Here is a 14,069-nt window from a genome sequence, read left to right on the forward strand (position 1 = left end):
GTCATTTTATTGATGGGATACTCTTAAAAATATGGAAGCATTAACAACTGATATCGAAATACATATCATTTTTGTTCAATATGGAAAATACTTAATCGAGATTGCATTTTTGCCATATAACCCAGCCCTACCCACTATCAGACGTGTGTTTACATCCATCACATGAAGAATAAAAGTTGGCATCATTTTTTTTTTTTTGGTTGTCATTGTACAAATCTTCTCCCAGGGTTATATTATCAGAGTATCCACGGGGTCTTAAAAAGTCTTAAAATGTCATAAATCCCAAAAGGTCAATTTTAGGCATTAAAAAGTCTTAAATCTACTGAAATATTGTGTTGTAGGTCTTAAATCTTTTTTTAACAGGTCTAAATTTTCCTTTGTTTACGTATAGCTGGCCATTAACACCCATACAATCACCAACAATCCACCTCAATGGAACTTTTAACTTTTTATTTAAAAATAGCATTTAATTATTTTCCTTACAGTAACATTCGCTTATAAAATCTCCATTTATTTACTGCTGAGGATGCTGACCTGACTTATGTTTTTATTATTAAATTATAATTATTGTAGACTGAAGTAACTGACAGCTACGTTTTGTTCTATTGCCGTTAAGGGTTATAGGGTTTGTAAATGAATATCTTTGAAAATTAATAAAAAAATATTCAAACAAAATTATTATTATTGTATTATTACATGTATTAAATTTTAATCATGTTTTGATAGGGTGGGTGAAAATCTTTCCTAACTGGGATATTCGAAAAAAAATAAAAAATCCTTAGCATTTTGCCCTGTACACTCTTAGAAATAAAAGTACGCGAGCTGTCACTGGGGTGGTACCTTTTCGAAAGGTACACATTTGTACCTAAAAGGTCCAAATTAATAACTCAAGGGTACATGTTGGTGCCTAAAAAGTACAAAAGTGTTTCTAATAACATTTTTGAGGTACCAATATGAACCCTTTAAGTACAAATGTGTACCTTTTGAAAAGGTACCACCCCAGGACAGCTCACGTACCTTTTTTTCTGAGAGTGTATAAGTCTAAAATTGAATTCATAATGATCTTTAAAATGTCTTTAAAAGTCTTAAATTTAACTTGGTGAAACCTGCAGAAACCCTGATTATGTCTCAGCAGTTTGTGAGGGTTCAGCTTGTGAAATGTTTTTATTGACTTTTTAAAAGACTCCAATTCCTCTGTAGTCATGAGGTCAGTGCCGCTGAGTGAACTTGTGTGTGTAACACACTTCACTTCAAAACAGTTCACTGAACAGCACCACTGTGTTCTTGTGCTCTATTTCAGTGTGCCACTGACAAATTGCTTAGCAACACAAGCAGAGATTTAAATGCAGACCTTTTAATTATTCTCTTGATTTTTACTAGAGCTGCACAATATAGATCTGACAGTTTCAGCATCGACATGCGCAATAGTCACATTGCAGGACGCGCAATATCAAGTGCAAGGGTGCCACAATTTGAAATGTATGTATTTTTGTTTTTATTAATTGCAAATTGTGGAATTAAAGTTCATAATTTGCATGTATTTATGTCTGTTACTGTGTTAACATGAGGAAGTTTTTTTTTTTTTTTTTTTTTTTGGATTTTTCTAAATTAGTTGTATGTACACAGTACTTAGTAGAACATGAACAGTATACATTATTTTAAGGGGACAAAAAGAGAAAATAGAAAAGAAAAATAAATAAATACAAATTATAAGATAAAAAAATAAAACAAAAATTAATAAATAAAAATAAATTAAATTAAAAACAGCAGTGTGGTGTAATTCAAAACAATATTACAATAGTGTGGTGTGTACAATTAAGGATACATAGTAGAATTATAATCAATGCCAAGACAGTACATGAGTAAGTTTAAAGCAAGCAGGTGCCATAAACAATAGAATCTTATCTTTAACAAAGATTTTACATTTAATTATTCAATATGTCTGGTTACTAAAGATGTAAAAAAAAAAAAACTATAAATCACAATGTGTTTCTCTTTTGTGTCCTTTGTTTTTTATTTATCTAGTTTATTATATTCTATGCAGATTCTCTATATAATCTAGTAAAACAGATTTCATATCGCAATATATATGGCAGAAAAGGTAATATCACCATGTATTTTCTTCTCAATATCATGCAACCCTAATATTTACAGTGAATACAGCTGAAATTGTTAATTTTTTTAGCTGATTAGAACATTATGTATTTTTATAATCAACTTTCACAGATTTGAAATGACTTCATTAAAGTCATTCTAAGTCTGGGGTGGGCAAACTCGGTCCTGGAGGGCCGGTGTCCTGAACAGTTTAGCTCACCTGCTTATAGATTTCTGGTGATCTTGGAGACACTGATTAGCATGTTCGGTGTGTTTGATTAGTGTTGGAGCTAAACTATTCAGGACACTGGACTTCCAGGACCGAGTTTGCACACTCCTGCTCTAAGTAAAAACTACAAATATGGCAACAAACCACAACCAATGACAACGATCTGTGTGAATATCGAAAGAATATTTCCTTCATTTCACCACTAGAGAGCAGAAATGCTTTTTTTTTGTAGTTACACATTTCAGATGTGTGTGTAGTATACCATTGGTGTATACTAGTTTAGCTATATCTACTGTGAGGGACAAATGTTATTATTAGTTATATATTGAAGCCTTTTGGCAACCTAGTTTTGCTAGTACTCACTAATAAAGAAGGCTTCTAAATTCCCAAAACATGTTTTTATTTATTTATTTATTGCTCTTTTCTATTTTACTCTTTTTTTCCAGAGTTATCTGGTTCCTATAAGGGAAAACAGCTAGTAAATCATGAAGAAATAAGAAATGTAAATTATCTATGGAAGTCAATGGTTACCGGTTTTCTTTCTTCACAATGTCGTTTAAAAAAAATTATAAACACCCATTAATGTAAGGTTTAGCGCTAAAAACAACACTTTTACTAAAATAAAAATGCGGTTAATTATTGTAGGAAATATAAGATGTTAACGTAATGTAAAAGCGTTAGAATGGCGCGCATTTATTTATTGTTTGTGTTCCATACGGAAAAAAATACATAAATCCAGCTGTCGCATCTCTGACAGTAAATAAATGATCAAAATTCGAGCCTAATTTCTCTTAAGATCAAAAATTAATAAACGTTTTTTATTTAAAGTAAAAGTCGCTGCTGGCATCAACTGAGCCGCACGATTTCTGTTTTTAAATGCCTTGAACATTTTAAGTCAGGCAGAATATCAGTCAGTCTGCAGAGTGAAGGACCCCACGCAGCACGCGCACACGTGTTTGTCTACAGCCATGGCGGACATGCAGATGAAGATTCTTCGCAAGAAAATTCAGAAGCGAAGCGAAAAAAATAAACAACGTAAACTGCTGCAATCTCAGAAAGAAGAAGTAGAAAACAGCGAAGGTAATTTATTTACTCTGATCATAAAGAAGTCCGTGTAAGTGTTCTGTGGCATACAACAAACACGCTGGTCTTAAGCGCGTTGATTAAGTTTTGTCTTATATTTTACTCTTAGATTAGATTTCTTTAATCTTATTCCAGAATCTTAATCTTAAACCCCTTGTTATGTGTTTTGTTTAATAGTAATGGTTACTCTAATCGTGATTGTGTGATTTATTGTTTTTCTTCAGGAATATATTTCCGACACACTTTATTACTGTAAAGTTTGTTTTTTATTCACACGTTTGGACTTTTTTCCTTAATAATAAAATTTTAGAAAACTTATTTGCCTATTATAAATGGTGAAATTATAATAGCATCCAATGACTATCAGAGTACAACGTTGTTCATTGTTCACAGTCGATTAAATAGTGCTACTGTTGTTTTTTATCATACTTGCATGTGATTTCACATCGAATATTCTAAGTACCATGGTAAACGAGCAAGTCACATTGTCGCAAGTTCATTGAACGAATGTGCGAATATTAAACCAACTGTAACTACCTTAATACACAACTTCACTGATAAACTCAAATTGACTCCATTGTCAAAAAAGTTCAACAGAGGTTGTACTTTCTTCGTCAGCTGAGGAAGTTTAACCTCCCAAAGGAGCTGCTGAAACAGTTCTCCACCTCCATCATTGAATCAGTCATCTACTATCAGTCAGCTACTAAATACGATCTCCAAAGACAAAGTCGAATAGTTTGGACTTTACATCACACTTTACATGTCAATTTGCACATAACAGCTGCATGTATAACGCTGTATACAGTAATATAGCTCTACATACATTTGTCTATTTGTGTATTTGCATTCACAACTTCTATTTTAAATATATTTATTATCTGTTTATTGTCCTGTTTCTGTAATTCTGTTGCACTGTAGAAGCTCTGTCACTAAAACAAATTCCTCGTATGTGCAAACATACCTGGCAATAAAGCTCTTTCTGAAATAGACTGTAGTTGCATAACTTTTTCCCTTTGGTAAAGTTGTTGAAATGTGCTGTCTGTGTTTCTCATGTGGCAGAGGTGAAGGATGTTTTGGAAGAGTCTGATGTGGCCAGTGATTCTGCTCCAAAAGTTACCGAAGAGCTGCAGCAAAGTGTCTCAGATGAGGCGAACGAAACCTCACAGAAACCCAAGAAGAAGAAAAAGAAACGAAAATTAGATGCTACAGGAGAATCAACAACATCCAGTGAGTGTTTAATAATGCTGTTGTGTATGTTTTAGTATAGTTTGTGTTGGTCACTATGGGCTTGTGATGGGTAACTATAGATGTGACTGATTTAGGGCTGCACATTATATCGTTTTAGCATCGAAATCGCAACGTTCACAAGAGCCACAGTTGCAAAGTATAACCATAATAGAGTTCAGTTTTCGCATTTGCATGTTTTTTTAAGGCCTGTGATTGTGTGAGGATTTCAGGAGAGTATAAAGCATTAAAGAAACCATAATTTTTTATATTTTGAAACTAAATGAAGGTTAAATCTATAGAAATATTAATATGATGAAGACTACCCAGTGCTATTTTACATTTGATTATTCAATTTCTGTAGCTGAATGCTATCAGGAGACCTAAGAAAATTGTAAAGCACTGGTTACTTCACTTGTGTCTCTGATCTGTTGTATTTATAAATGATTGAAATTTGTTTATTAAATTTTATGCACATGATAATTAAACTAAATGAATGAATTATTTCCAAATAGAGCTATTAAAGTCTGGTAAAGTGGTATTTATATCGCAATAAATATTGCAGAAAAACTAAATATATTAATGTCAGATTTTTCCAGTATCGTGCAGCCCTACTCTGATTGCATTTTGATTGTAACATTTAAATAAACGTTATCAATATGTATCTTTAGGTGTAAAAAAGGCTAAAAAGCAGGGTGTAGAGACAACACAAGCATCTGCAGGAGAGGAAGAACAAGAGGAGGAAGAAAATGCAGAGACTGTGAAGTGTGCAGAGAATGGAAATAATGAAAAAGAGGGATCGGCTGAGGAGGATAGTGATGAAGATGGACCACAACTTCCTTCTGGTCTGACAGGTAAAGTTGGCTGAACCTGACTTTTGTTATGTTAAATGCACTCTAAATTAAATGTTTATGATGAGGGGTAGGCATGGGCCGGTATAAGATTCGGACGGTATGATAACCTTGGATATAGCACTTGTTCACTGCTGCTCTTATAGTTGTGTAAATTGCTTCCTTGTCCTCATTTGTAAGTCGCTTTGGATAAAAGCGTCTGCTAAATGTAAATGTAATAAAAATTTCACGGTACCACGGTATTGTGATTACCGCTCTAAAATATATTATTTTTAAATGACTGGGTAAAAAACTAAAACCTTTTTCCTTTTGAACACAATATCTTTTATTTTGAGAAACTTTTACATATTTTGGAAAAGTAAACGTCAGGCTAAATAATAAAAATGAATCTTTAACTTCTGTCTACATTTTTTTAAAAACAGATTTCTTTACCATTTAAACGGTATATTTGGATATCTTTTCTGCTGGAGATACTGTTGTCCTAAAAAATTTTTTAAAAATGTAAAAAGCGTAAATAAAAAAATCTCACTCATGCCTTTGGAACGGTATTACAGAAAATTTTGGCGGTTTTGAGACCTTGACTTTTCCAAACTGCGGTATACCTTGAAAACTGTTATTGTCCCATGCCTAGTGAGGGGTTTTGTTGTTGTTGGACACATTTGCCTGGACAAAATATTGTAATGTCCAATCAGTTTGGCCATTTTTAGGATTGTTATTTTTTTGGCTTGCACATGAAAACATTGGACATATGTGTAATCTCACTTTGGATTAGTTACTGATTTATCAGGGGTCGCCACAGTGGAACGAACCGCCCAATTTTTCTGGCTTATGTTTTATTACAGCTGCTACCCAAATTATACGTAATATACACTTTGTAAATTTGATGGTGCATTACATTTGCAAAAAAAGTGTTGTATGTATGTAATAGAGATGTTAAAACTTTTTATGCACTATTAAATTCACAGAAGTTACTTATTCTTTTGTATTTTTCTTTATGTAAACTATTTATTTGACAAGTTACTGTAGGTATATGAAACTGGGCCGTATAATTTGCAGTGTGTTTTCTCTGAAAAACTAATTACAATTTACTCTGAAATGAAGAAATACGCCTGTTAGTTCAGATTTGAAATGTTTTTTTTTTTTGTTTTGTTTTTTTATTAGAGCATTTAACAAAATTTCACTGTAAACATGCTAATAATATTATAATAAGATCCCAAAATCTAAAATCTAATCTATATTATCTTTATTCAGCTAGCTGTTTAAGACAATTGTATTTCCCTTTGGGTTTTGTGAAATGCAAAATAGCAATTTTAAAAGTATGTTTATTGGTTGATTGACCGGAGATTTCTTCAGGTGCGTTTGAGGACCGGTCATTTGCATCCTTGTCAGAAGTGGTCAGTGAGAACACGCTGAAGGGAGTGAAGGAAATGGGCTTTGACACCATGACTGAAATCCAGCACAAGACCATACGCCCTCTGCTAGAGGGGAGGTGAGTCTGCTATCCATCAACAATGTCTCCAACATTTGTTTGTTTTTCCATATTAAAGCATGTGCGCTGTTCTTTTCATCAGAGACGTGTTGGCAGCAGCTAAAACAGGAAGTGGTAAAACTCTGGCTTTCCTGATTCCCTCAATTGAGCTTATCTACAAACTGAAATTCATGCCTAGAAATGGTAAGTGAATTCTCTAACATTTAGAGATGCTTTATAATGGAGATCCCAGTCAAGCCTGTAAGTATATGAGATGTCTGTGTGTTTCTGTCAGGCACTGGAGTGATCGTTTTGTCTCCTACACGTGAGTTGGCCATGCAGACGTACGGTGTGCTGAAGGAACTGATGACCCATCACGTCCACACATACGGCCTCATCATGGGTGGCAGCAATCGCTCTGCTGAAGCCCAGAAACTCGCTAATGGAGTTAATATCTTGGTAGCAACACCTGGCAGACTTTTGGATCATCTGCAGGTGCGGTTCTGTACAGTGATCAGCTTTTCCACATGGGACTATACTGTGTACTAGAGCTGCACGATTAATCAAAAAAAAATTGTGATCTCGATTTGACCCCTTACACGATCTTAATCCAGCATTTCTACGATTCAGCCTATAATATTTTTAATCATTTAAATGATCATATCGCATTTTATGATTACGATAACAGAGTGTTGTGCATGAGAATAAATGTTTACTGGGTCAGAAAAACCACTCTAGCTTAAATGATGTTGAATATATCAGGAAACCTGATGAGGACAAATGTTTTATTTTACCAGTAGAAGAAAATGATCTAATAATATTGTCAATGACAGATTGCAAGCACATGTCTCAAACATAATAATTCAACATCAGAATTATGAATAGTTGTATTCTGATGTCATCACTTTACTGTGCTCTGTGCATTAATGACCAGGACATTTTTAAAGTCTCTTCAAGTCCACCATTTCAAGTCTATACCCAATGTAGCATTTTAACCAACAGTAGACCTACACATAATATTATTGTTGTTTTACAATATATGTTTGAGAAATAACAATAATAATAGCCTACTCACATTAACCTTTATTTTACGTCTACAGAATCGTGAGAAAATCGTGATCTTGATTTTAAGCACAAAAAAAATTGTGATTCTCATTTTAGCCAGAATCATGCAGCTCTACTGTGTACTTGACCACTGTTTGTCCTCCTGCAGAACACTCCTGGCTTCATGTTTAAAAACCTTCAGTGTCTGATCATTGATGAGGCTGACAGGATTCTGGAGGTGGGATTTGAAGAAGAACTGAAGCAGATCATCAAACTACTTCCTAGTAAGAAGCAGTCATTAAACTAACTTTGCATCTTGTTATTCTCTTTATTTTTAATATTAATATATCCTGAAGACTTGAAACCTACAATTAATTTGTATATAAACAAAACATGGCAAAAAGAATGGGAAAACTGCATAAATAATAGATTACATGAAATTAATCCCAAAATAAATGAAAGGCACCTAGCAAATTATAATTTTGAGACCAGGCTTGATCAAACTGTCTATACTAGATGTCGAATTGGACATTCTAGGTTGACTCATTTGTATTTACTGAATAACTAAGCTCCACCTAAATGTAATTACTGCCAGGCTGCTCTTACCATGAAACATATTTTGTTGGAATGTGAAAGTTTGAATACCATTAGAGAAGATTTTTATAAGGAGAGTACTTTGATGGATATTTTTAAAAAATGTACCACCAGGAAGGATCTGAAAAATCATATTTAACTTTGAATATATTTTTGTGTGAATTTTATTTATTTCTGAGTGTGTGTGTTCCCGGCCTGTCAGCTGTTAGCTCAGCGGCTCTTCAAAACACACAAACACACACATGCAAAAATTCACTGCGATTACTGGCAGATTGCGATTTAACTAGATTACTGGCATGAAACTTAACAGGTATGCAAGTCATGCAATTTACTAAAATGACCAATAAAAGTCCGTTACTGATTCTCTGCTGGCTGATTTGCATGTTCATTTTAATCGTGAGCCGTTTATGTTTTATTTAATGTGTTGTATTTACCACGGTTTGTATTTCACTGTTATTTTATTTTCACTTTGTCACAGTTATTAAATCAGTGTATTAGTGGGACAGTACAGGCTACGTGTGTGTGTCAAACATGATGGTGAACTACATTTGTTTGGGTTGGTTATATATTTGAAAGAAAGAGAAAATGTTGACTTTAGCGATGACGAAGCTTCATTTAACGTTAAACTGCGGAAAATGCCTCACAGCAGTTGTTTTCCATCCTATTAGACCGCATTTTTAAATGATCAGTCCAGGAGGTGGCGCTGATTGACAACAGTGTTAGTTCAAAGATGGTAAAATAGATCAAAACTATCATTTCAAAGCTGTCCAAATGTGACTGTTTATACGCAAAAGCTGCCAACCGGAAGTTCTTAGCATTCTCCTTGCGCGTACACGCAAAGCATAATGGGTAATTTTGCATTCTAAGAAAGAGGTCTATACAATATCTTGCCTAATTACCCCATTCTGCCTAGTTAACCTAGTTAAGCCTTTAAATGTCACTTTAAGCTGTATAGAAGTGTCTTGAAAAATATCTAGTAAAATATTATTTACTGTCATCATGACAAAGATAAAATAAATCAGTTATTAGAAATTAGTTATTAAAACTATTATGTTCAGAAATACGCTGAAAAAAAATCTTCTCTCCGTTAAACAGAAATTTGGGAAAAAATAAACAGGGGGGCTTATAATTCTGACTTCAACTGTAAGTTGACTGGCAATAAATAAATGTATAAATTCTGTCAAACAATCACATAAAAAAGGTTTGTACATATGCATGGATGGATATATTTGACAAAATATTTCTGGCCACACTTCCACTGTTTTTCAGTCAGTTTCTTGAACTCTTCCCCTTTACGAGCAACAACTTTTGGAACTTTATAAAGCTCTTAGTCTTTCTCTGTCCGATCAAATATGAACAACTATAAACAATGAAAATTCTGCTAGCGTTTCCAGTATAGAAGACTCACTTTCTGCCCACCTGAATTTCATGCTGCCACAATGATACCATTTGTAAACAAACTATTACCTTTTACTTGTGTTTCAGTAGCAAAAACAAGCTTCTGTGAAACTTCAAAAAGCTATCATTTTGAGAAATGTGGTATAAAATAAGTCATTTGTGCTTAGCTTTGTTATACCAAAATATACAGAATGTGATTAAAATTGTAACTGCCATCCACATCCTTTTATTTGCTTTTTCATTCACAGCTATGCAACCATTACTTTGTTCATTTATTAATTCCCACATGTTTAAACACAAGTGGATTAAGAGTATGTAGATGCATGTTAATAGCTGGTAAAAACAGTAATGTGTCTCAGCTCACTTGTTATTGGATCACAGAAAATGTCTTAATGACTGTCTTTTCTTTACGGTGCAATACTGATAAATGTTTCTTATCTTCTCCAGAAAAAAGACAGTCCATGTTGTTTTCAGCAACACAGACTCGTAAGGTGGAAGATCTTGCACGAATCTCCCTCAAGAAGGAGCCACTGTATGTGGGAGTGGACGATAATAAAGACACAGCCACTGTTGAAGGGCTAGAACAGGTAAACTGCTGCTCTATCAGTATCAGTTCCTCACGCGTGTTGTTTGGGTAATATCTTAATGAATTTAATTTGCTTGTGTTATTTGTAGGGATATGTTGTGTGTCCTTCGGAGAAGCGTTTCCTGCTGCTGTTTACGTTTCTGAAGAAGAATCGCAAGAAGAAGCTGATGGTGTTTTTCTCATCTTGCATGTCAGTGAAGTTCCACTATGAGTTGCTCAATTACATCGATCTGCCCGTCATGGCTATTCACGTGAGTCAATAAGCATAGACACACAAACGCGCATGTAAAGCACCGTTTATGCAGTGTGCTGATGGTTTTGTTTTTACAGGGGAAGCAGAAACAGACAAAGAGAACCACAACATTTTTCCAGTTCTGTAATGCAGATTCTGGCATTCTCCTCTGTACGGATGTGGCTGCCAGAGGTCTGGATATCCCAGAGGTGGACTGGATTGTTCAGTTTGACCCTCCTGATGATCCTAAGGTACAGCTCTTAGGCCCTGGTCTCATCTGAAGAAGCTTGGGTTTATTTTTTAGATTTATATGTGACTTTTTTTTTTTTGTTGTTGTTGTTGTTGATATTTTAGGAGTACATCCATCGTGTTGGGCGAACAGCTCGTGGTATTAACGGAAGAGGACATGCACTGCTGATCCTGAGGCCAGAGGAACTCGGCTTTTTACGATTCCTCAAGCAGGCCAAAGTAGGACATTTGTCATGATTAAGGCACATATATACTTGGAAAATACTACTTTGTTCAGGGGTAAAAAAAAACAATGTCTGCAGTGTCATTTTTTTTTTTACAGCTATGAAAAAAATGTAAACAAACCCCTTGTAAATATTTTTTCTTTAAATATTTAATTTACTACATATGAGTTTGAGAAAAAATAACAAAGTTGTTAATGTTAAATTATTTATTATAATATATAAATGAATAATTATTAATATAAAGGCCAAAAACCACTGGTTCCCAAATTCAAATAAAAATGTTTTCATCTTGAATCATTTTTATGGATTATTGGTCAGCATTGCAGATGTTTTGTTTCTTGTATTTTTTTGTTTTAAAAAATCTGGATTGTTCCATGAAACCTTAATTTCTTCAACACTGGTTTTGTAGTGTTTAAATTGAAAATGGACATCTAAATCGTGCACTTGTTTATTTTGTGCAACATAAAATGCTCTAAATGACAACATTTTTACTACTGGAAGAAAGGTCATCAAATAAAATACAGAGAAACAGAGGATTGTCAAGTGGCATCTTAAAGGTTTTTTCCCAATAGCCCTGTGCAGGGCTTGATCAACTTTTAGATCACCTGCCACTAGTAGAAAAAAATGTAAAAAATTTACTTTTAAAATATATTTTCAACCAGTCAAAGTGGCAAGTGGGAGTGACTGTCTAACCTGCCACAGCTGAAATCTACCCGCAGTTGTCAGGCTTGCGAGTGTTAATGTCAAGCGCTGGCTTTGTGTATGAATACACCATTGAAATACTCAATATTTTTTTATATGTTAGTAATTAAGCTGTTATTAAGATTTGTCTTTAAACTAAATGTTTTTTTCTCTACAGGTTCCCCTGAGTGAGTTTGAGTTCTCCTGGACAAAAATCTCAGATATTCAATCTCAGGTGAGAATTCATATTCAGTTCAATTGAACTTTACACTTTAACCTCTCTGATGTAAAACAGTTTCCTCATTGGAATATGGTATCTGCTTTCATCTTTTTCAGTTGGATAAACTGATCGAGAAGAACTACTACCTTCACAAATCAGCTCAGGAGGCCTACAAATCCTACGTCAGAGCTTATGATTCTCATTCCCTCAAGCAGATCTATAATGTAGAGACGCTGGACCTCCCGAAAGTGGCAGTGTCCTTTGGATTTAAAGTGCCACCTTTTGTGGACCTCAGTATCCTTCCATCAATGTGTCAGTTCTCTCACTTGTGGAACTTAAACATAATGAGTTTGTTTTGAAAATTATGGCTGTACTAGAGTCAAAAAAAAAAAACTGGGATTCTGTCATCGGTAGAAACTAAAATTTTCAGATTTACTAGAACTAGGTTGATGTCATGGACTAATATAGGTTGTCTGCATATGTAGCCAACATTTGTCGCCTTTCAACACAAAAAAAGCTTAATAGTTTTAAAAAGTGCATTGCTAGTCATTATTACATTACAAGCAATAAATTTTGTCACAGTTTTACCCTGTTTTCTTAAACGTATAATTTACATACAGTTTGAATTATTTGTTATTGGTATCAGTTAGGAGTGCTCTATTTGATTGGAGTAATTGGGTAAACTTGACATTTTTAACACAACACCTTTGCAAACTTAACTTAAGTGAGATCTGCCTGTTATGCTAGCACACATTGTTAGTCTTTGGGTAAACAATTAACCCATGCAAGTTAATCCACAACCACTATTTAAAAATAAATAGTTTAATATGGTTACATGAATTCAAAGTATTTTTCAAATCAGTTTTTATCAATTCTGTGCATCCATGCTGAATAACAATGTTAAAGATCATACTTTTATACTTTAATGAAGCCATTAAAGTTCATTTATTGTAGGGTTTTAGATTTAGCTGCAGTGTTTGTTCCTTAACCGTTTTGCACTCTCAGATGTTCACAGCAGTAAAGGAGTGAAGCTACATAAGAGAGGTGGAGGCGGCGGCTTCGGATACCAGAAATCTAAAAACGTCCACAAGGCCAAGATCTTCAAACATGTCAACAAAGGCAAGGGAGACGGCAGACAGTTTTCACGCTGAGAATAATTTCCAGATATGCACCTCTTTCAGCTTATATGGAGTAACTGTCAGGCTACCTCAGTTGTGTGAGAGGAGCTCTGATCAGTCCGCATTCCATGTCTGTACAGAAATCCGTTTTCAGAGGCTGTTATATTGTTATATGATGCTGAATTTCTATTGTTACTGGCCTTATTAAACATGCAGATGTATGTTATAAATAGTATCCGTGTTGTCCATGAATCATGACTAGGAGTGAATGAACTCCTTGAATCAGCCTTTGAATTTTAATTTGCGCATTTGCTCTGGCTCGTTAAATGGTTTATTAAATCCAGCTAAATATTTTAATGTGGTGCATATTTATGAAATGAAACCATTTTTTTCCGGAATCAAAGGAATATGCAGCATAGTAGACTGTATTGTTATTATAGCAATAATGTTTAATAACTCCTGTTCAGTTTAACACCTTTTTGGTGTGATATTGCCATTGAGGTTTAATAAAAAATAGCAAATTATGCTTATTTGGCCAATTGTGTGAAAGAGCAAGAGCAAGTTATCAATGTCAAACATTAGGATTTATTCGTGTAAACTGTGCAAAACAACCTAACATTTACTCGTGTAGTGAAAAAACATTAGGAGTTTTATTAGGGCATTTGTACTTTTACCCAAGTGCTTGAAATGTGTACTTCATCCACCACTTCTGAATTAAAAAGCAGTATATAAATACTGACATTATTCTAAATACAGGAATTGGATTGTTTTTAT

General features: G+C 34.1%; 1 protein-coding gene across 1 annotated transcript; it reads left to right on the plus strand.

Moving 5' to 3' along the window:
• Positions 1-3,255: 3,255 nt before the first annotated feature.
• Positions 3,256-13,530, plus strand: ddx18 (DEAD (Asp-Glu-Ala-Asp) box polypeptide 18). Its single transcript, XM_056465668.1, has 14 exons — positions 3,256-3,403; positions 4,466-4,633; positions 5,302-5,484; positions 6,835-6,970; positions 7,053-7,153; positions 7,245-7,444; positions 8,163-8,277; positions 10,433-10,572; positions 10,661-10,822; positions 10,902-11,054; positions 11,158-11,271; positions 12,136-12,192; positions 12,294-12,471; positions 13,183-13,530. Exons 1-14 carry the CDS (start codon positions 3,292-3,294, stop codon positions 13,326-13,328), a joined length of 1,965 nt encoding a protein of 654 aa, XP_056321643.1. The 5' UTR covers positions 3,256-3,291; the 3' UTR covers positions 13,329-13,530.
• The last annotated feature ends 539 nt before the right edge of the window (positions 13,531-14,069 follow it).

Source organism: Danio aesculapii, chromosome 9 (genome assembly GCF_903798145.1).
Source record: "Danio aesculapii chromosome 9, fDanAes4.1, whole genome shotgun sequence".
In the NCBI taxonomy this organism is placed as follows: domain Eukaryota; kingdom Metazoa; phylum Chordata; class Actinopteri; order Cypriniformes; family Danionidae; genus Danio; species Danio aesculapii.

Coding starts and splice junctions, on each gene's coding strand:
- ddx18 (XM_056465668.1), top strand. CDS start 3,292: ATGGCGGACATGCAGATGAAGATTCTTCGCAAGAAAATTCAGAAGCGA. Junction 11,272..12,135: donor GATTCCTCAAGCAGGCCAAA/GTAGGACATTTG, acceptor TTTTCTCTACAG/GTTCCCCTGAGTGAGTTTGA. Junction 12,472..13,182: donor GCCACCTTTTGTGGACCTCA/GTATCCTTCCAT, acceptor TTGCACTCTCAG/ATGTTCACAGCAGTAAAGGA.